Raw genomic sequence first — 23283 nt, 5'->3', positions numbered from 1 at the left:
TGACTTCGACATGTCCAAATGTTCCCCACACACTCATTTGCAAAGACACGAGTTCAAGAATAACCATACTGTAGACTCAAATACATTTTATTATTCAGCATGATGTATGGAACAAGACAGTACATTAACAGTAAAAGTGAAAAAATTGAACAAGCTTGTTATAAAAAAGTATAAATATAATACAATCCTCATAATCTTAAGGACACTTATTACATTTTGTCATATGACATAAATAAACTATAGGGTTTCTCTTACAATATATTGTCTAAACCAGTAAGACAAAAACAATAAATGCCTCTTCTCTTTGAAAAGTTCATAGGGTTCTTTCTTTGAATTGAGACTAAAGGTCAACGTGGACTATATACAGTCTGTCATGTGAGCACCATAAGATTTGTTTTCCTCTCTGCATATGGCCTGAGTTGTGTGGTGGAGGCAGAGAGATGCACACAGAGGTTTATCACCATTGTTTTGAAGAGGCATTCTCTTCATTCACGGTGGTTTTCACTACCGGCGTCAGGTTAAATCTGACCAGCAAGGTCTCTATAGACTTTTTTTTAATGTGTTTACTTTGACAGAAATAAACAATGGCCAAGACATAGTTGGTTCGTGGCTAATGTGTTGGCTCACTTCAATGTTTTCCTCCTTTTCCCTGACATATAAAAACTCTGAATTGGCCGCTTCCAGCTCAGATTTTGAAGGCAGTGAAAACCTCACTTCCCCTGTGTTTGCCAAGGTGAACCTTTTGAAGGTTAGTGTGTCAAAGTATTTCCTGCCCCAGTTTCTGGGACAGGAAGACAAAATAGACATCTATCAGTTTACAATTAAACAGATCATATTGCCTCTCTTTTGGTATACAAGGCTAAAAGAAAGTGAGTAAACATCAATGTTTCAGCCTGAGACAACATTACAAATATGTCATGTGCTTTATAACACTTACAAAAACTACAAAAATAATAGTTCCCATTCAAAAAGAGAATGAAAAATCCTTAAGATTTGTAGTACTCTTAGCGTGTAACCCTGGGTTTCATCCTTTCATGGAATAAACCACTACTCTATATACAATATTTATAGCTTGGGGACTCTCAACCATCCACTGTAGCTTTCTTCTGTTTTTTCATCGTCTGAGGTTAACAATGGCTTTAGGACAGCATGTCTGAGTGTTAAAAACCAACAAATAGGGGCTGTGTCAGCAGCTGCTCTGAAGTTTCATTGACAATGCCCTCGTGGAGAGGAGCTTTGAGCTGCCACAAAGCTTGGAATGGCCCGATTTAACGTGCGCTGGAGAGCCGCACAAATAAGATGACACCAGTTCCACGGCACAAAGCCCCGATGAACACTTAGATCAGCCCGGCTTCCCGGCACATCCGGTAGAACTGTCCCCGCTGTGCGATGAGGTTGGCTGGAGAGTCCATCTCAGAGATGTGGCCTCTGTCCATGACAATCACTCTGCAAAGGCACGAAAAGGAAGGAAGATGGGGTTTTAAAACCAGTGTTTTTATTACACCTGCTATAACGTGGATGTGTGTAATAAAGCTGCAGGTTTTCGGGTGTCCAGGTCTATAACTGGACATGGGATTAGCTTTGGTTAAAGTGGGTTGCAGGACTGCCATTAAGAATACCTTCTTAATGTAATTTTCATTTATTGTTTTGTTTGTAAACAAATCCAAAGTAGTGCCTTTTCATGTCTTATGATAAGATGTTTATTTAGTGTGATATGTGATTTAAAAAAAATGAATGCAATTTGTGAAGCTGTAACCATCAAATAGTTTGTATTTTACTTGATAAACTACACGACCGATTGATTATTAATCCAAACTATCATGAAGTGGTTTTCTGTCAGTTCACAAAATATCAACCGATTCCTGCATTGTGATGTACCTGGTGTAGTCCATGATAGTGTTGAGGCGGTGAGCGACGGTCAGGACGGTGCAGTCTTCAAACTGCGTGCGGATTGTGGACTGGATGAGCGTGTCTGTCTCCAGGTCCACAGCAGCCGTCGCCTCGTCCAAAACCAGGATCTTGGTTTTCCTCAGCAAGGCCCTGGCCAGACACACCAGCTGGCGCTGACCCAGACTACGCAGACAAAGGAGAGGGATAGAATACCATTAGATTCTATCCTCTATGTAACATGAAGCTCTGAGCCGATAGTCCCATAATAACGTATTGTTGACGAGGCAAAACAATGGGTAGGAGTTTATCTACATTCCAATGAGTCGTCTCTGTATACCTGAGGTTTTCTCCTCCCTCTGAGCATTCGTGGTTGAGTTTGTCGGGCAGATTGGAGATAAAGTTTTTGAGGTGAGCGAGCTCCAGTGACCTCCACACCTCCTCATCCGTGTAGGTGTCAAAGGGGTCGAGGTTCATCCGGAGGGAGCCTGAGAACAGAACGGGGTCCTGGGAGAAAGGACAGCGGATGTTATTCATCACCTTTATTACAATTTAGAATATTCTGCATTGGATAGAAATAGCTACTGCAAACAGTTTATGTGATGAAAGCCAGGCCTCTGTTTCTGTTATAACGACTGTCACACACCTGAGGAATGATAGTAATGCGTGATCTGAGGTCATGGAGTCCGATGTCGGCGATGTTGATTCCATCTATAAAGATCTTTCCCTTTGCTGCCTCTAAGATCCTGAAGATTCCCAAGGCAAGTGAGGACTTCCCCGCTCCTGTCCGACCCACGATTCCAACCTGCAAAAAGAGGTTTTAAGTTAGAATCTATATCCGACATAATTCAAGCAATTCAAATCATCTAGGATGAAGAATGGTCAAGATTGCAAACTGGTTTTATGATACAAGACGACTCACCCTCTCTCTTTCATGAATTTGCACAGTAATTCCCTTCAGAGCCAACTCAAGGCCTTTACGGTACTGCAGCCCGTAGTCCTGGAACTCAAGAGTACCATTCTGGGGCCAGTCCAGGGGCAAGGAGCTGCCTTCGGTACTCCAACTCGCCTGATAAGACCGTAAGCAAAGGGTTAATACAGGGGGGAAAAGCCTTCTAGTTGTACAGTGTTGGATTCAGTGTTCCGAGCTGTGACTCATTTATGTTTTTGTGATGGGGAGGCTGACCTCTTTAGCGGTTTCAGCATACTCATTGACTCTCTCCACTGACACGATGTTGTTTTCCACATCGGTCCAGGCTCTCACAATCCAACTCAGAAGTCCAGTCACCTGTAAAATTCCCAACGCAAGGAAGTTGACTTTAAATCATTTTCATCCCACACAAAACCACAACTGATCAACGCAAAACATTTCTATTCCACCCAGTTTAACCTCCAAAACGCAGCATGCAATCGGAGTGAAGAAATGGTCTTGTTGATGTTGATGAGAATGTGAATTGGGGCACCTCCAGAACTACTGTGTGTGAGAATGTGTGTGGGGGGGTGTCTGTGGGCAGAGCCTCTTACCTGGAGGGAGTGTGACACGGCCAAACCAACTAGGCCTGGGCTCAGGGTGCCTTTTCCCATCACAGAGAGAATGGCAGCAGCTAAGACCACACCGTTACCAACAAACTCCAGATTGACTGCCAGCCACCTGTGGACGCGATATTGATTTAGCTGTGGGCAGCCAAGTACCAGAATCTGTCCTTATTACTAAAGACCATCTGTGTAACCATGTAACATAAAGCAATAGCAGCAACGCTTGTTGCTGTGAATCATCACTATGAACTGTAGCACGTATAAATGAAAGGAAAGCACATCACATATCATCTCACCGGGTGGCCACAAATCGGGGGAAGTAGGAGGTCTGGTTGAAGTCGACTCTCTCATTAGCCTGCAGGACGAACCTGGACTGCTCGCCAAAGGCCCGGATGACGCTGGCGCCTTGCACCGTCTCGTTGAAGTGGGTGTAGATGGGCGAGCGGCTCACGGCTTCCAGCCTCCGCAGCTGACAGGATGTGGCGACGTAGAATCCCTGTAGCCCACAGTGGAAAAGTAAAACACAAGCTTTAATGAGCGAAACCAAGAGGGAGCGCCGAGGGCTTTTTCCCATAATACATAGTGAGTGTGTGTAACATCGTTGTCAGCACACAAAGGGGAACAAAACACGAGTGAATGGCAAAATCAGCAGGGTTGGTTTTGGATCCCGGAGCTTTCCGATAATACACTGGCTGAGTCAACCTTGAAAAATATGACTCTCATAGGGAAAGCAGTGTCATTTGTGATTAGGTGAAAATGTACCTGGACGCAGGCATAAAGGAGAGCTAGGGGCAGGATGATCACAGCTGCAAAGGGCGTCGCCATCATCACAATGATGCAGACCTCCAGGAGTTTAAAGACGTAGCTCAGCATCATCTTCAAGCCGTCGGGGACCATGCAGTCGATGGCGTCGATCTCCTTTGCGAAGCGGTTGAGCAAGTTGCCGCTGGGCGTGCACTCGAAGAAGGACATGGGAGAACGCAACACGTTGATCAGCAGGTCCATGTGCAGGTGGCGAGAGGCAATGATGCCGCAGAGGGAGATGGCAACGGTTGTACCGAAGATGGCGACACCTGAAAGGAGGGGGGAAAGACGTTGGATCGCATCAGAGTCGAACGTTAACAAACCAACATCAGCTGTTAGTCTGTAGAGTTTGAGCCACAAGGGTTCACGTGACAAACTCACTGACCTTGTGCAAAGCCCAATGCGCCAAACACGGTCAGTTTCAGGTCTGTATCGATCTGGGTGCCGTTAACAACGGGGTCGTCAGCCCACATGCTCAGCCAGTAGTTGTAGGCCAACGAGGCACCCTGCTGGAACGCGTACAGGAAGACGATGGGAATGATGATGGCCAAGCCGATGGTCTTGAAGTATTTCTTGTACATCACCAACCTCACCTGTTGTACAACAACACAAAATGTCAACCCCAAGGAATTTAATAATCATTGTGTCAATCATTTTACGTTTTATATTCATCAAACCTGCAATAACTGACATTCGGGTCACTGATGCACAATTTCACACCATTGGAGGTGAAGTCAAAAGCCATTTTTTCAGACTTACTTTCCCAGTGCGGGCCTTGTCGGCCTCAGTGAGCTTGCCCAAGTCCTCTGGCACTTGTTCCTCATCTGCTTCAGACACGGGCTCCATATTCTGCAGATTGGTATTTGTGGTGTCGCCCCTGGAGGATAAGGAGAAGCAAGAGGTCACGGTGGGATGCCAAACATATTCATGACAGTTTAGCTGTTAAAATGTTTGTTTACATACCCAATGAGCTGCTCCTGTGACAGGTCTCTGGAGAATGGCATGAAGTCGACCATGCTGAGACGAGCATTGGACCTCCTGGAACCAGCTGCACGAAAAATATTTATTTTTAAATTTGTATCCCTCTTTTATCCCTCTTTTTTTTTTTTTTTATCTTTTTAAGAAGATTATCCCTCTTGAGACTGATGTTTATTACATAGACGTCCTCCTTCCTGCACACACTGAAATCATCATGCATGGCCATCTTCTAACACAAGGGTTTCTCACCTCTTTGTATGGCGCTCTCTTTTCGCTCTGTGCTAGCGAAGGTGTGAATAAAGTCAGCAAAGGCGCCGTGGCGGCTGAGGAGCTCCTGGTAGGAGCCGCTCTCTGTGATTTCTCCATCTCCCAGAACAAGGATGAGGTCAGCCTGCGGCAGGAAGCTCATCCCATGGGTCACTAGGATGCGGGTCTGTATACCAAGCCACACAACAAAACAAAAGTGTCAGCAAAGGGGTGGTTTCCATATTATGATAACAATAGCACATTCTGCACGTCTTTAAAGGGTTTAGGTTAAAACCCATATTCTGGCTCTTTGCGGCTGAATTACACACAGTTTTGTTACATGCATTACCTTGTCTCTAAGGACTCCCTTTGGTCCGATGACTTTTTCAAAGATGTGTTGACCCACGTGTGCGTCAACAGCAGACAGCGGATCATCCATGAGATATACATCGGCCTTTCTGTAGACAGCCCTGGCCAGACTCACTCTCTGCTTCTGCCCACCTGAGAGGTTCAAACCCTGCATGGACACAATTATTTGATAGTTTAGATATGCCCAGAGGATTTGGAGACAATACACACGTTTTAAAAAAATTTAATTTCCATTTCCATACCTTCTCTCCAATTTCTGTAGCATCTCCAGCTGGTAGGATGTCCAGGTCGGGGAGCAGTGCACAAGCCTCCAGCACTCGGTGGTACCATGTCTTCAGTTTCTCGTGGCCAAATAAGATATTGTCTTGGACTGTGGCGTTCTGGATCCAGGCCTGCTGGGGTACATATGCCACAGAGCCCTGTGTAGACAGATGTCGAAAGAGAGAGCGTCAGTATTTATTAAATAAATCCCACAGCTGAGAATAGAACTTGCACATGGAACATAAGCATCCGTACCTTAACAGTGACACAACCACTTCTTTTTTCCGTTTCACCGAGCATGGCGGACAACAGAGAGGACTTTCCACTGCCCACATGTCCGACCACAGCGACAAGGGAGCCTCGTGGCACATGGATACTGATTCTGTCAACAAAGAATGGAATTGTCCTTGAAGTCGCTCATTGTTTTTTAGTGTAGATTTAGTATTTTTTTTAAAAATTGTATAACTCATACCTTTTAAGACATGGAGGGCCCTCTGCAGACCAGCTGAAAGTGCCGTTTTCTATCGCCACGACCTCCCCATCTAAAGAAGAACGAAAGGCTGAGTAAAGTGAAGACGGGGGCACGTTCGTTCAACCTGAGCCACGAGCAAACGTTCAAAACAAAATCCCCCTTTTAGTTTCACGTCACTGCAGCCTGGGCGTAATTACAAGTGAATTAGCTTAATCATACAAATTACAGAGCTTGCTTTTTCACAAGCTGTGTTAGGAAGTGTTGACAGATTACAGACAGAGGACTCCAGTGTTTTTCTTTTTTTTCCTTTTCTTTCTCTATGAATCATATGTTTGAATTCATGCTGTGATTTACATTCAACCGCTAAATGGGAACATCCTATAATTACCCTGTCTACCAGTCAGCCAGGGACCCAGGAAGTGACAGTGCACATGATCCCTACAAGGTTGTGGTACTCCACAGATGTAAACAACAAAAGCATGTGGGCTACATATTGATTATGACAGGCTATGATTTTCGGGGGATTTTTTTGGGGGGGATCAAATTGTGGAAATGGGTGAAACGTAACAGTGCAGATTAGTAGTTTAATGTTAAAGTGTATACATGGGTGGGGTTCCTACCAGAACTCAATGGAGCCTTTGAGACATTGTCCACTTTCAGTTCCTCTGAGCACAGGTACTTTCCCAGACGCCGCAGTGAAACCATAGCCTGAATCAGAGACAGTTGTTAGCTAAAGTTATACCTTATCAGGCACCACAAATGGGAGGAAAAAAAGCATCTCAGAGTATCACAATTATTAAACTGTCACCTACCTGCATCGTTGTGCTAATAGCGAACGGAAGCTGGCTGAGTGGGGTCTTCAGGATGTTGATCAGTGCCATTGAGACAAACACTTTCTGTGCATCCAGGACATTCCTGTCATCGAGGGTCACGTAGACTCCAAACATGGAGAAGGCAATCTTAGGGAAAAGATGCAGAAATGAAATATAATATATGCAGGCAAAGACTTGTGTGATGGATGATAGAGACATCATTTAAAGTATAAGGCTGGTGTTATTCTAAATGCATACATCCCATGAAAAGACCGAAACCAAAGACTATACATTAGTCCTTACCAGGAAAGAAGAGGAGTTGAAGGAAGCGATGGAGATGGAATAAAGGATCTGAGACTTCTTCAGAGCTTTGAGTTCCTTTTCTCTGTGGCCCAAAACCTTCTCCAGAAAGGCCTTCTCCCAGGCATAGAACTTCAAGATCTTTATTCCATTCAGGATCTCATTCATCAGTCTGATGCGGCCGTCCATGAACTTCATTTGGATCTCCTGTTGACCAGCCAAAGAGGATTTTACGTTTTTTTATTATCCAACAAAAATGAACTATCCAAAGCTGAAACTGTGACACAATGGAAAGACAATTACCAGACCCAAGCAAATACATGCATTTGTGAACATGTGTTTGTCTGTGCTCGTTAGAGCTGTAGTAGTTTTTCCTGAACAACATAATACTTGCAAGCAAGAATTTATTGCTTGTTACATTTTCAGTGATTTTTACGACAAGGAAACAACAAAGGGCCAGGAATGCGGTCACTGCATTCGACGCTAAGTTCGATTTAAATTGGCATTCAAATTTACAGAGTTGTCTGTTGTTTTTCCAAAGAAATGAAAAATGATGTCTTCCTACTGCCCACCCTTTCCTTTCATTGTTTTTCAAGCATGTTATATGGGGCAGACATCAAAAGGACAAGAGAGAATGTACCATGCAGGCCAAACACCCACACAGCTCTTCAGCCACTATCTAAACCAGCTGTGGCATCCCTGACCTAACATGCCAGACAGACGTCAGGGCTACTGGAGCGAAACGTGTGCAGGATTCCTGAAACTGCTCTTACCTGTAGCTTGCTTCTTTTCTTTGCAATGAATCCGTTGAGGGGGAAAATGAGAATGACAGTAGCGATTCCTGCCAAAGCCGATGGGCCGAGATGCTAAATAAAACAAAAAAAGGAATGAATTGCTGTCAAGGGCCTTTTAGTTATAATGCAGTTCTGCACACATGAGCAGCATTGTGAAAACATTTGGACATACCTGCCAGAGGAAGAAGAGACAAAGAGCAATTTCAATCGGAGCCAGCCAGACAGCGTTGAAGTACACCACAAAGTCCATGAGCTTCTGAGTGTCTGCCGAGACCAGATTCACAATCTCGCCAACAGTGCAGGTCCTCCTCGCAGAGCTGTTTATCACCAAAGACTGGATTGACAACAAAAGAAGACACTTTAGTTCTCCAATATACATTCCCCTTCAAGTTTTGGGACAATCATTCATCTTAGGTTAATAATCATATGCTGCATTTAAAACATAATTGATGTGTTGATAGTGGATAGAGATTTACCCACCTTCCTGTAAACCAAGCCCATAACAGCTGTCTTCACCCTCATTCCCACTGTGAAGCAAGTGTACATGTACTGATGGTTGAAGAGGGACTGGAGGCAGGACAGCAGGAACATTAGAGTGGCGTAGAAGTAGCCTTTCCACAGTGGAGCATCTTCGTCTCTCATGAAATCCAGAAGAAGGCTAGAGGAAGAGATCAACACTTAATCTGGATGTTCGGTTATTTTTAGGGGTCATGACTACACTGTATCAAAACCCTATATCTTTGTATGATTTCCACTGGAAAGTAGTGAATGAAACCAATCAAAGCAGGCAGAGACAGGTTACTGTTTTTTTTTTCATTCAATGTGGGATTATGTGACTTTCATTGTGTGTCTTAAACCAATGGCCGTGAGCGCTGCTGTGGCTGCTGGCTGACTGGTCTGCACCAAGTAGCTCCGGTTGCACAACAGTGCTCAGCTTGTGGCCGGGCTGCCCTCACACTTGGCCAGCGGTTCCCTTATTGTGGTCCGATAGCATTTCTGCCATTTAGAGCCTCCTCTCCCTCTCTCTACGCCTGTCCTCCTTGCTGGAGCACCGAGGGCTGTGGTTGCGTCTACTTTTCCTGCTCACAGCTCCAGGACCGTAATTAACACTTCCACTGATTCTGTGCTGTGCATCAACAACAACATTCCAGTCTGGCTGGTGGGATTGTCTGGCGGGGTCAGCCATGACCTGTTTTTCATTGCTGCCAGCTTCTTGCAAATGATTGAAAATAGGACAATGAAGGTGATAACTGAGGTGTCAACTAGAAAGTCTATACAGTAAATACCTATCTATCTGTCTAGACTGTGGTATTTCCCCCCAATCTGCCAAACCCACATCTCTTCAGTATCAGGAAAATACAATCTTTTCACCTAAATTGGACGGTTCACCCATCAAAACCTTTTTTTTACTCTAGCCTGGACTGCTGTCCATCCAGGTAATTTCAGTCTGAGGTTTGGAAATATTGGCTGCAGCTTTCCTTAATACAGTGCACGCAATGGCATTTGGTTTGTGGGAATCGGAGCACTGAAAAAGCTATATTTGAAAAACTCAACAACAACAACAGATCTATTTCCAAATATAATGACATGGTTACTTGTGATAGCAACCTTCTTATGAGCAGTTTTATTGAGAACGTCTTGTTCTTCAAAGCCCAACTGCCTGATTTCAATCTTCCCGCAGAATGAGCAGCACACAAAAACATTTGTGGATTTTCTTATTTTGAGTGCTGTCTGCATCAATAACCAATGCACCAAAGCTTCACCTTACTGGGTTGAGATACAGCTAATAATCTCCAAGCAGATCACAGAACAACTTTTTTTTTTGTCGCCAGATTTAAGTGTTGGTGAAGTCTTACCTGAGCACCTGGGGGATGGCGAACATGAAGGCATCGTGGAATATGATACACAGCGTACCGGTCAGAAAGTATGGGCCGAACTTGCGTGCCAGAGTCCTGAGCAGGAAGAAGCCGGAGCTCTGCTCCTTTTGCAGCTTCCTGAGGAGCTGAGCCTGGTCCTGCAGTCTGCTCCCCAGCGCCACACCCGACGCTAAGGCCTTCTCCTGCCTGTCAGAGGGAGAGAACACACGCAGTTACAGACAAGACATCTGTGTCAGATGGATGATGCTGGCGCCTTTCAAGCCTTTAATATAAAACAGACTGTTCAAAAACGGAGAATTCGCCAGCAGTAAAAACCATTATTCACTGACATAATTATTGGACTTAACGAGGAATCTTCAAAGTGCTGCATCATATTAACAAGCTTTGACACAGGGCTCATGTCTTCACATTATGGTACTGTCCTCAAGGGCCCTATATTTGGCCCAAAAAGGCCTCTGTTGATGAGACGTCCCGCAACGTTTGGGCACATCGCAATAAAATGGAATTTGTTTCCCGCACAAGTCTTTTCTGTGTGAGGATCGGTCTTCTGCTCAACATTTCTTCATGCTAAAATAAACATAGAGGAATAGACAGCCAATCGCAGGGCTCATTTCAGGCGCATGTATGCATAAGTCCATTTAATCAATATGTGTTCAGTAGGCCCATCTGCAGCCTCACCGCACAGTTGGAATAGCAGTCGACTCTTAGTCTTGTTCACTCCGTATCCCGACTTTATGAAAGCACAGTAACAAATCATCAGTTATGAGCCGTTCTCACTTTTGAAGTTCGGCACATTCATCTGTCCAGTCCTCCTCCAGCTCAGAGATGATCTTGCGTGACGTGTCTTCCTCCCTCAGGGTCCACAGGTCCTCTGCTGCCAGCGGGTTACGGTATCCTTTCACAACAAGCCTGAGGAGAATGATTCACACGCGTAATCGTCAACTAAAAACACACATAGTACTGTAAACAAGTACAAACTGTCATTGTAGCGAAGTCAGGTGAAGCCAAAAAGGATGAGGTTTTTTTTTTTTGAAGAACCATCTTACCCAGTGAACCACCAGAAGAGAATCTTTGACAGGAAAGAGGCATCTTTCACGGGACAGGGATTCTGCAACAGATTAAAGACCAGACTCTCAGTAAATCTCACACCAAATTTGAGGACTTTCGACACGTACACGACTTTACGAGAGGCCGTCAGTCGGTGGTTGAGGGATGCGCTTGTGAGGAGTGTGTTTGAAGATGCTAATGTGTGTTCAGTCAAGGTGGTCCATTGTGGGGAGCAGAAGCGATGGACTCCCACAGGACAGAATAAATAGAGTTCAGTGTTATGGCAGGGAGATGACGTCTTGAAGTCCAACGCAGACGGAGCGGAAATATCTCATCACAAACTGTCCAACAACACACACACACACACACACGCACACACACACACACACATAGACACACATCACTCCACCCTGCCACCCCCTCACCGGGGTGTTTGCTCTCTTCATTACAAGCGCTCTCGCTCTTCATCCCCTCACTTCCTCTCTTCCTGTGAGTAAGTCTAACCAGAGCGTGGGGTGGAGAGGAGGAGGGGTAGAGGAAGACACACCAAGGATCAACCAATGGGTGTGTCCGCCCCGCCAAACTGCGGCTTTCGCCCTCACAGCCTCCTCACCACCGACCAAGAGTTTCTCCGGGACTTTTCCAACTATTTTGACGATCATCAGGGGGAAATATTACGTCACGCATCTGTTTGATTGATTACAAGTTCATTTTCAGCAACCTGTCAGCCGTCTTGGATCAACATGCTATTTTCAGCGTGACAAAGTGGCGTCAGTGTCATGTTTGATGGGATAGTGAGAGCTGTATTGAGTAATGCCTCTGCTGTTGTGTGGTCAAAGACTCTTAGCAGCGGTCGTGATGTTATCCAACACTGAGGGGAATGAGTCGCATTGATGGTATGCGGGAGAACGACAAACACACACACACACACACACACACACACACACACACACACACACACACACACACACACACACACACACACACACACACACATTCACATAGGAAGCCAAAGCGGTGATGTGAGAGTGGAAGGAGGGAGGGGTGTGAATGACATCACTTCCTCCAAACAGGAAAAAAAAATGTCTCGACAACAAAAATTGAAAACCACAAGATTGCTGCTCAGGCATTTTTCCTGGTTTTTGGATCAGAGTGGATATTTTTGACGGAAGTGGGTTACATTCTCCTCTGCCTACCTTTTCCAAGACGGTTTTTCCCTCGGGAGGTTGATCAGCGAAACAGCACAGAAAAAGCTGGGCCAGTTGGATTGTGAAGTAGGAGAAGAAGGCTAGGTATCGTACGATGTCGGAAGCAATACCCTGTGGAATAAGGAATCACAGAGTTGATTTATGTTAAGCTATTTCAAAACTTAGGCTTGTATTTTAACCTAAGGACACAATGAATTGACTTTGTGGCCATGCACACGCCGCAGAAACACAATGTTTTTAAAGGTTTTCAACAGGATCCGAATGTTTTGGTTGTTTCAAGTCTTTCAACATCGCTTAACAAATCACCATCCTGTGGTATAAGCTGTCATTTATCTCCACTGTGGCTTCGTGTGCAGTTTCACAACAACACAGAGATTCATTACATGGCTTCTACATGCTTCCACATTGTATAGCAGAGGATATAGTTCATACATCAAGCTCACAGACACAATAAAGAGTATTTTGGACCTTTAAGCTAAATTAGTGTTTAAATGGTGTACTTTATATAAATGAAGGGACCGTTAAAGCGGCCTCTCAGTCACGCTAAGAGCTGTATCTGTAAATAGGGAGATTGTGGTTTCAGTCAATCAAGGGCTGCAGCTGCGATATTAACCACTCAGAGGCTTTTGTGAAATGTAGGACTTGCATGTTATTCTTGATCTACAGAAACTGTGGGGTTTGGCAGACACATTGTTTACCACTGGGTCAAGGCCACTGCCATTATAGCCAGGCTGCGCAATATGCATGCAGTGGTTCTGCAAGGAAATCAGAGCCAAGGTAAACATAAACGACATTGGAATTGTGGTGACCCACGGTGCCCAGAAAGGAGATATGAAGGGGCCAAATGGATCGACCACACAGTGAAAAACAGGGTCAGGAAAATGTAGGTCAAGCGACTAAAAATGGCTAAGGGTTGACAAATATGAACTCAGTCAACCAGAGCCATCAACACTGCAATGTGAATTAGACACTTTCTTTCGAAATATTTAAAAATGTCTCAATGCAAAATGTAAATGTGAGCGCACACAGTTAGACAGGGGAAAACGGAGATATGCTGCTAGCTAAACTTTTGTTTTTATTAGTCTATAATAACCATTTACGAGGTAAAAGATGCCTTTTTTGCTGTCTCAGATACAATTGTACAGGTATCAATATCTATAATACAACATTCTACAAGACATACTGTATAACTAACAACCATAGACTACAAAAAGCTGTCTAATTTAATGCTCAAGCCAGCAGCCAGCTAGCTTAGCTTAGCACAAACACAGGAAAATGTTAACTGGGCTTTGTCCAAAGGTAACAAAATCCTCCTGCATATTTTTGTATGGATTAAACAAACGGATACGAGTTTGGAGAGAATCACGTTAGCTGTTCCCCCCTGTTTCAAGTTGTAGCTTAGCTTCATATTTAAGCTAACTCCTGGAAAGAAAGTGAAAATGAGTATTTCTCCCAATTATCAAACTATTTTAGTGTTACAGGGGTTATTAGCTTTACAGTCCTTTCTTTTATTGGTTTTAGGGTGTAGTGAACAGCCCTTGCGCCATCTTATTATAATGTGTATAATGATATAGTGTTCGTTTTAGTTAATTATTCAGGCCAACTTGGACAGTATTTTCTGCAAATCTAACAATGCGGCATATCATTTAACTTCTCTACACCGAATGTTTATGATACGCTACTGTTCACTCCCATAACCAAGAAAAAGACAAAGAAACCGATGGACAGCTCCCATATGAATTTGATTTATCAGGAAGTAGATAGCTATACACAATATGGTAGAGAAATATCAAGGTGGTCACGGGTTTATGTGCACGCGTGTGGTTGTATTAAATGAAAACATCTGTGTCTGAATTCTAAATGGCATCGCATTATGTGCGGATGCATGGATTTCCATCTGGCTTTGTTTACAGCAGTGTAGGCCCATAAACACAGCGCTGACGTTCCTCTGGTCTGACCCTGGGCTGCCAATGTCTCACCAGCATTTATCCCAGGGCCATCATTACTCTCCCCCAAGCAGTGTGGGAATGTCACACTGAGGACGATAAAACAGAAATATGGATGTGTGTGTTTGTGTGTTTTTTTATAGAAATGCAAATTTGACTGCCCCACGGCAGCGCACGCTTAAATAGAAATGCACCCAATACAACAATGATTGCAGTGTCTGACACGGGGCACAGGAAGAAAAACTAAAACTTAAACATACATAGGCTAGACCAGAATTGGCAGTGTCATCCTCCAACACTTGGTTAACTTTCGGGTTACCTTGGGGGATGAAACAGAAACTCTTTGCTGACATAGGGTAGAGCCTATATCTCAAGTTGTGCCGCTGGAATCTAATGTCTAGACCATGGGTAGGGGTGGACCGGATTAGATATCCCTTTATGGTGTTTTGACACTGCAAGTTCACTGAGTTCAAACACATTCATTTTTGGCTGTGAATACCTTTTTTTTTTCCAATACAGAGGTTTAGGATGCTTGGAATATACAGCATTGTGAGTTTGTATATATATTTGGACACTGTGATGATGTATCTAATAAGTGGTATGGTCTAGCATTTTAATCAATAGTCAAAGACATACCTCATCCAGGGCCAGCTGGATCTTTGCTCTGAGAGGCACCAGGGAACAGACCACAGCCAAGACCCAGAACAGGAAGAGAAATACAGAGGAACGACAGCCTTTTATTCTTTCCAACTGGATGATGCACAAGGCCAAGATCTAGAGAGGGACAAAGAGAGACAGAGAGACTTAATTTAAGAATTCCACATGTGGAGTTATTAGAGGACAGCAGAGGAAACAACTTTATCACTGAGCTCAGAAAGCACTCAAATCTTAGTGTCAACGTTTTCGGCAGTGGGGGTATAATCGCATAATATGATATAATGGAGGGTTTTTGGACAAAGAAACTTGGGATTCTGGGATTTCCTTGGCCTCAGGCACGGATGGAATCTGGCAGACTTCTAAATATAAAATGAATGTATGGAATGCTGCATTCCAGACAAAACTCTATACCATGATGTCTCAAAAATAGTCTGTCTGTCTGTCGTCAAGTCACACATTTGCCATTGAACCACTGCAATTGGTCGCTCTCTGAGCGGTTGGCCAAGTGAGACGTCACTTTGTCGTGCCAGCTCATCACCAAGTAGGAAGAAAGTGGGTTTAGGTTTGAGGACCACATTGGTTACTTTGGGATGAGCCACAGTACTGTCCTGTTATGAACTATAACGGCCCAGTAATTATATTGTTTTTGTTTAAATCAACAACCTTATACATTTTGTGGGACGATGTATGAATTTCTGTGTGGAGGCCATGACAGTGAACATCTTCATATGCTCTGGTGGACATAAACAACATACGGGGTTCTCCTTTATTTGCTGTTACCTTTTATCTATTCTTTTGTTCATTCATTTTCCCTATTGAAGGATGACTACAGACGGACAGGCACTTCCAATCATACCTATGGGGAATTTAGAGTCTCCAGGTTACCTGACTGGATGTTGGAGCCAATAGCAAACCTATAGAGGAGACGCGAACACAAAGACAACATACCAACTCTAAGCAGATGAAGGTCCAGCAATTTGATATTGTACACATCAAATCAAGTAAATGAGTAGCCTTTACTTTCATACTTTTGCTTGAATAGTTTCCAACACAAACTGCATCGGTCGATTTTTGGCCACTTGGGAGGAACGCAACAAGCTGTAAACTAAATATTGACTTATAATCACCTAATAAAGTTTATATTGCGAACATGTTGGCATACAGTTGCTTCTTTACACATCCAGCTGACATTAAGCAACATCAGCATTCACTTGGAGTCATATTTGTGTCCACCTGATGAATGTGAGTCCAATAATCACTCTCCGTTTAGCTCTCATTCAGTCTCTAGTAACTCCGAAGGAAATATGTGGCCAATGCTCCACTATGTTCACCAGCTCGTCGCTTACTGTGTTACTGTGTCAACGAGGTTGGGGCCATAAAACCAACACGATGAGCTGAAAGATGCTAAAAAAGTCCCTTAGAGCTGAGGGAAACTACAGAGTCCGTATAAGCGATAAACATAGCATATATCAACATTTCATCCATTCTTGATTTAAAAATACTGATAATTGCAGCTTTAAGTTGTATTTAAATAAATCACCAATACGATGATGACTAAAATATAAAAGCTAGTAAAATATACTTTTTACTAGCTAAATATATGTTCCTATAGGGCTCATTGTTTTACTTCCCTTCTAGTTTTGGTCACCTCCTGAAGTCTTGTATGGCACTGCACATCTACAACGTCCCTCAGTATGTCAGTCAACAGCACCAAGCCCACGGTAAGAACATTATGTCCTAAACTGATGAGGTTTCGGCTGCATCAGCCTCAAATCCAAACCTTAACATAAGTGAGGGGATCGTAAAGCTGACCTCGGGTCAGCATCTGAGAGCAAGGACCCTGCTATTCCTAGCCTTCCGCTCTGACTTGCCATATTGCTGAAAACCATCAGCCCATCTGTTTGTAGAAGTCAGTGGGTGGAACTAAGTCCATCACTGAGCCCCGAATCAAAACCCACCTTGTAATTACATGGGAAGTGTGCAGCGCTCGGTAAGGAACGGGAGATTTTACGTCATGGTATTGCTGATTATAGTCAGTGTCGCGTGTGTGTGTGTGTGTGTGCTTTTCATCAATAGTGGCCACGATTCATTCGTGGGCAGAAAACTGTTACCCATACATTAACTTGAGTTGAAGGGCAACAAGTTGTTCGGAGCAACGAGAGCACAGTGTTCCAGGCCTGCACCCAAGGAACGGGTGGTGGCTACAATCAGCTTCAAGAAAATTATATCCTTTAATAAAGATAGGTCTGGCAAGTACATTTAAACGTCGGTGAGAAGCTGTTAATCATATTTAGTAGATGTTTTTTGTTTTGTCTGTCCACATGATCTGATAAATTATCCTCAAAATAAACTTTTTTTTTAACTATATCCCTTGATACAAGAGATGTCTCAGTGTAATTTTTTTTAAACACGTGCTGCTATTTACTCAGGAGTCTGAAAAGACCACAGGTGGGCAAGACTGTCTGACTTGGAGACTGTGCAGGACCTGTATAAGGCTGTAGAGAGAGGAGGCTTTGTGAGTAAAGCTATACAGCTCACTAGTCTACAGTAACCCTTCCTATCTGGACTTCTCCCCCCTCCCTCACCCTCTCTCTACCTCATTGTAATTCTTATATCACTCCTGCTCAGGACAAATTTACATTTTAAACTCGCCGTGCCACCCATGTTGTCAGCTGCTCCCCTTCGTCGGTTTGCCCCTACTCATCAGTTAAGTGTCATTTAAAATCTGCAGAAAATGAGTGGGGTCGATGTCATGAGAAAGATTCAAGGCTGTTTCCATCAACACAAGCCACTGAAAACATTTCTCTGATTGTACACCAGCTCTGATCTTCTATAAACAATGTTCTGGAGGTTATAGTTTAACTCAAGATGTCTGGAGGGGGAAGAGACAAACAACATTTGTAAAGATTAAAGATTTCATCTAGTCTGCATAAATCAGCACAGGTTTGGATAGTATGTGTTTTTGACTATGGAAAACACAGCATAGTTAAATAATAAGCCTGTAAAACATCTGAAATATTTTTGGTTTGTATGTGTTGTTTTCTTTATGACATATGGTCTCTCACTTGCACAGCACCTCCCAATCACATTTTTCATTCTATTGAAACTTTGCACGTACGCATGCGGATTCAACTTCAAATAGTAGCTGATGTCACTATACATGTACTCTGCAACCTGATGAGTGCTGCTCAAATACTGGCGGCGTTTACAGGGCGCTGTAATATTTACACTGCCTGCAACACTATAAATCTAACCCTGGTTATGCATCTTTGCACCTCAGTGTCTGGCCAACTGACTGTACCTAGGCTATATATCCTTTCATTCTCCTGCACATTGACATGAGAGCCAGCAGGACAGAGGCTGCCATTTTCCCAAAACCTCTCTGTTACCCGGAGCAACGCATGAGGGATGTCAGACGTGCGATTTGAGCTACAAATCAGTTGCATAGCTCAACAGTTAAAGTGTTTTATACACCATGGATGCACTGGGGCTCTGTAAAACTGAGGCACAATTACATGATTATTTGGCATTCACTGCGTGTTGTGCTTGCAACATCTAATTGCATTACCTCTTAAAACTTGAGCAGGGATAAATTAGATGGCATTACATTTTAATATCACTAGAGACATTTTTTTTAAAGTAGCAAGCCACGTCAGTCATTTAAGGACCCGTCCACAGTTTCATGCTGCGTATAACTATTAGATGTCAGAGGTATGTTTAAATGGTCTTTTTTCTTTTATACCCCACACACACTATGTGCACTTAAAAGTGCATTCTTTCTGATAGCCATCAGGGGGTGACTCCTCCGGTTGCAAAAATAAGTCAGATTGTATAGACGTTTATTAGAAAATTACCCTACTTTTCACTTGGTTTATTATCTCAGGAAACATTGTAAACATAAGTTTATGGCCTCAATTGTTCAAGTCTGAAACTAGCTGAGTGCAGGGTTGTTCATTTTAATCCTACACACTCTCACAGTCTTTTAAACCAAAATCCATGTTGGAGATGGACCTTGAGTTATGGATTCATCACATAGCAGGATGCTGCTCATCCACCCTTGATGTACTGATGCACGTCATGCAGGGTTGAAACTAGGCCCTCAGCTTTTACAGCTCATCAACTAAAATTTAAATAACTTCAGTCTGACAACTCCCTATTTGGAAAGATGTGAACGTGAAGGTGAACACTAGAGAAAAATCAGAAAGAAATCACATTATTTACCACAGTCATGCTGCGTATGATGGGGCTGAGTAGGAAGACCATGTGCTCATGAATCTCCTGACTCCTCTCCAGAAGGATGTAGAAGAACTCCACAAAGCCAAAGGAGGCCAGCAGGAAACCCAACACCTGAGCAGGACAGGACAATAATGGAAGACTGAATGGAGAATATTTACAGTCACATTTGTCAGTATAATTCCTCTGTGTTGGATTTCATGTTGAGGCAAATAAATAGAAATGTTGCTTGAATTTATTTGTTTTATTTGACAATAAACTGGCTAAAGTCATCGTGAAGACTCACCATTTTGGCGGTGCAGAGGCAGGACATTCGAATGCGTCCGGAATCATGGCAGTAGAAGTAAAGGCAGTAGAAAGGCGCCAGCAACCACAGATAGATGCAGGGGACCCACACCAACACTGTGTTCTGGAAACATTGGGTCAGGTCTGGGTTGGCTGTGTACCACGTACGGTTCCAGTCCTACAACAGAGAGGAAGTGGACAAAGCCAGATGTTTTTGATCAAGCGAATATATCTAATAACATTATACGAGCCACTGTGAGATTGCATCCATCTTCTGACAGACAGAGCATGTGAGAGCGAAGTCCAGAGAACTCAGACGTGGTGCGGGTCCCACATTTCATCCATCAGGGCAGTGCAGAGTGAAACCACAGCAAGTCAACACAAAATGTTGTCTGTGCCCAATCCTGACAGTGTGCGAGTTGGAAGGGCCTTCTCTTCCTAAAAGGGAAGGGTCATTTGGGGATTTTTTTTTTCTGACCATGTCTCTGGTTTGTTTCCTAATTTGAGTAGGACAATGTAAGCTGTCAACACATTAAAATGTGAGGTCAAGGATTATACTAATAATGAAACCTATAAACAATAAAAGTCCAGGCAGTCGAGGTGTGTTGGGCAAATGCTGCCAAAGTTTACGATTATGCAAGAGAAGCAGGATAGGTTGTCTTTAAATAAAAACACCAGGGGCTAAGTGGCCTGTTGTTGTCCTGCTTCCCTTGTTTATCACCATACAGCCCTAATGAGGGGCAGGGTGTCTGGCTGAGCTAACGAGGCTGCCCTGTGGAGTCACCACAGGAAGTGGTTTAAGGCTCCTTGCATGGCGGAGTAGTCTGGACCCGCTGGGAGAGTCCTATCTGGGATAAAGGAGAGAGGTCACAATTGGTGGCAGCTGCGGGGTCATGATGGTACGCAACCGCGTAGACTTTAGACTGGGAACGGTGGGGTGAGGGGGGGATCGTGATTAATACAAGTTTACCATCACTTGCTACTGTTTCCAACCACAAGGGTCTCAAATCAGGGGTGGCACACATCTTTGCCTGCATCACCACAGGCTCGCTAACATTCCCACACAGCTGGATCTTTATGAGATAGGTGGTTTAGGTTATGTAACGAACACAGCATTTTGTATATTAGTGGCCTCTGTGAACACCGATGTACCAAAATCTGTTCCCGATAAATCTCTCGAGAGGCAGTGTGTGGGCAGCTACTTTCACAGACCCTTCCTACTCCTGCGGTCAGTGGCAGGCAGATGAACGGAACACTTTTATGTAAGAAATCCAACTCTCTCCAAGCACTTTCTTGTGCATTTTGCTCAGGACTTATCCTGTTTCTCACCCATAGCTGAAGTGGTTGCAGTAAACTAGTAGATGCCAATAGCCTGGGTACCGCAAGGTGTCTATTTTTACCTGACAAGCACAGGGATGTGAAAGTATAGACTTTTACTGTGCAGCAAATCTGCTTAGTGTCCCTTTTTACATCCTCAGAAATTCACTGCTTAAGGAGGTCCAATAAATTAAATTTTGCACCAGCTATAAATAAGCAAAATCCGAACTGAGGACACTGGAATTTGAGAAGACTTTCCTGAAAGTTTCACCTCAACTTTTTAAATTACCGGACAGCTTGATTAAAAAAAAAAAAAATGCCCATTACAAATGTGTCCATCCTAAAAGCTTTCATGCTAGGTGTTTCTGGACCAAACCACCTCTGCTGTGCTGGATTGTGCATGAACTGTTCAGTGTTAAAGGCACATAAATCCCCATCACTACCCCGAGGCTGTGACCAATAAATAAGCAGTGACGATTTTCTGAAAGTATGTGAAAGGATTAATAAAGTTAATAACTGAAAGTACATTGCAGCCAACATGAGACAAAAACATCTGTTAAAACACTGCTTTGTGATGGATGTAATGTGGCTGAGAACACTGCGACTTTACTTTGACATTTGGCAGCGAGAGCCACGCGAGGTAACACAGTTTACTTTCGTTTTCTCTGCCATTGGCAATTGTTTTGAGGTTTTTGCAAGAGCAAAACCAGAGAAAAAGGGTCGTAATGAGAAACAGCAATACAGAAGGGGAGAGAGGAAGAGGGGGGAGAGAGGGAAGTTGGGAGCGAGCTCATTCAATAATTTTGGCATTTCAGCTGGATGGCGACCTTAATATTTTCAAGCTGGGATTCCGAATGCGGAGGTTTTCTAATGTACAAGACTAAAACGCTTTCCCCAACAACAGCAGCTCATTCAGTGTGACACATCTCTCTGCCTCTCAGCATTGCATTGTGCTGAGTCACAGAGCAGAGTGACGGTAAATGCAACTCTGACACACATCAAAGGTAAATGCTTCCATTCAGACTTGCTTTAGAATAGATTTCTAATGCATTGGCATAGCTCCGTTCAGGCTGCAAACTGAGAAGGTCAGCGTTTGGTGGTTCTCCTCCTGTACTGCTGCCAAGCTAACATTTTAGATTACCCCTCACCTTCCTCTTCGAAACACAAGCTTATTACTTTTTCACTAAATTGTTTGGTTATGGACAGTATAAGCCTGTTGAAGGCCAATGAGTAGCATAGTTGATAGCTGGCCAAAGAACAGCATGCTAATGTGGCTAATGCTAATTCCTATTAAATCACATCAATGCAGAGGATTAAGCAAGTTAACGGTGTTATGTTTTGTTATGCACTTTCACATAAACAATGGGTTCTCATAGAGCATGCTCAGAAAAACTGAGAAAGACTAGCCTATTGACTTCAACCATCCATATTGACTTTGTTGTGGATTTCGTAACACTGGAAACTTTCCTGATGCACCCAAAATGTCCAACTTTGTATAAAAGTACTGGAAGCGGTTAATCATTATACACTTTACATACAAAAAACGGTTGTCGGGTCGGTGAACGCATCATAAACTCACCCACAGGGGGTCCAGGCCGCTGAGTCTGCAAAATGCATCCATCCACTCGCTTGCTCCTTCCTCCCTGGTGCTCCACTTGTTGGGGTCGTTCAGACCTGCTCCTCAAGCTGGGCAGCACACACTCAGCACAAGTGTGTGTGTGTGTGTGTGTGTGATGTGGGGAGAAAGAGTTTAGTATGTGCGTCCTTATTAGACTTTTCCTCTCTGGCTAATGGTAGTAAATGTAGGGTTTAGCTGGTTCCTGCCTGTCTGTCTGGGTGGCATGTGCTGAGTTTATGTGTGAGTGTTTGAGTGTGTCTTCTCCTTTAATAAAACATCTTCTCTCAATGAATCTCTGTTTCTGTCTGCCTCGCTGTTTGACCTGCTGCTGCCTTGAGATCCTGTGTCTTTCTGACTCTCACTCCGGCTGTCCGCTGTTTATGAATGTGTCTCCTTGTTGGGTGGGTGGAAATCTCTCTCTCTCTCCCTCTCCCACATGTGCTGGATTTCGATCAAAACACCACAGCTACTCCCCTCAATGGGATGACAGTCCCACACCCAAGCACACTCCTCCTACTTTCTCCCATTGCCCCTTGTGGTGGAAATTAGTGTATCATTTCCTAGCAAGAAATAAAAGTATAACACTTAAAGTAATTTATTATGGAAGTAATCCAAAAGGATTAAACAGGCTAATAA

At 43.7% G+C, this 23283-nt stretch overlaps 1 protein-coding gene across 1 annotated transcript; it reads right to left on the bottom strand.

Moving 5' to 3' along the window:
* Positions 1 to 71: 71 nt before the first annotated feature.
* Positions 72 to 23054, bottom strand: abcc6a (ATP-binding cassette, sub-family C (CFTR/MRP), member 6a). Its single transcript, XM_084003853.1, has 31 exons — positions 22609 to 23054; positions 19714 to 19890; positions 19416 to 19541; positions 15174 to 15311; positions 12580 to 12702; positions 11383 to 11444; positions 11114 to 11245; positions 10316 to 10522; positions 8940 to 9117; positions 8632 to 8793; positions 8439 to 8531; positions 7669 to 7872; positions 7366 to 7512; positions 7174 to 7261; positions 6554 to 6623; positions 6337 to 6463; positions 6063 to 6239; positions 5801 to 5968; positions 5455 to 5638; positions 5191 to 5275; positions 4987 to 5104; positions 4613 to 4820; positions 4186 to 4496; positions 3720 to 3919; positions 3412 to 3538; positions 3074 to 3175; positions 2810 to 2956; positions 2534 to 2692; positions 2228 to 2394; positions 1879 to 2073; positions 72 to 1446 (listed from the first exon to the last, which is right to left on the bottom strand). Exons 1-31 carry the CDS (start codon positions 22648 to 22650, stop codon positions 1338 to 1340), a joined length of 4533 nt encoding a protein of 1510 aa, XP_083859979.1. The 5' UTR covers positions 22651 to 23054; the 3' UTR covers positions 72 to 1337.
* Between the last annotated feature and the right edge of the window lie 229 nt (positions 23055 to 23283).

This window comes from Eutrigla gurnardus, assembly GCF_963514095.1.
Source record: "Eutrigla gurnardus genome assembly, chromosome: 3".
NCBI lineage: Eukaryota > Metazoa > Chordata > Actinopteri > Perciformes > Triglidae > Eutrigla > Eutrigla gurnardus.
This window is presented reverse-complemented; position numbering and strand designations above follow the sequence as displayed.

What these genes read in the sequence shown, in the direction of transcription:
- abcc6a (XM_084003853.1), bottom strand. Translation starts at nt 22,650, where the DNA reads ATGGATGCATTTTGCAGACTCAGCGGCCTGGACCCCCTGTGG. An exon ending in GAAAAACCGTCTTGGAAAAG is followed by an intron (nt 11,445 to 12,579) that starts GTAGGCAGAGGA and finishes AATCTGTTGCAG; the next exon opens with AATCCCTGTCCCGTGAAAGA. An exon ending in CGCATTGGGCTTTGCACAAG is followed by an intron (nt 4,497 to 4,612) that starts GTCAGTGAGTTT and finishes CCCTCCTTTCAG; the next exon opens with GTGTCGCCATCTTCGGTACA.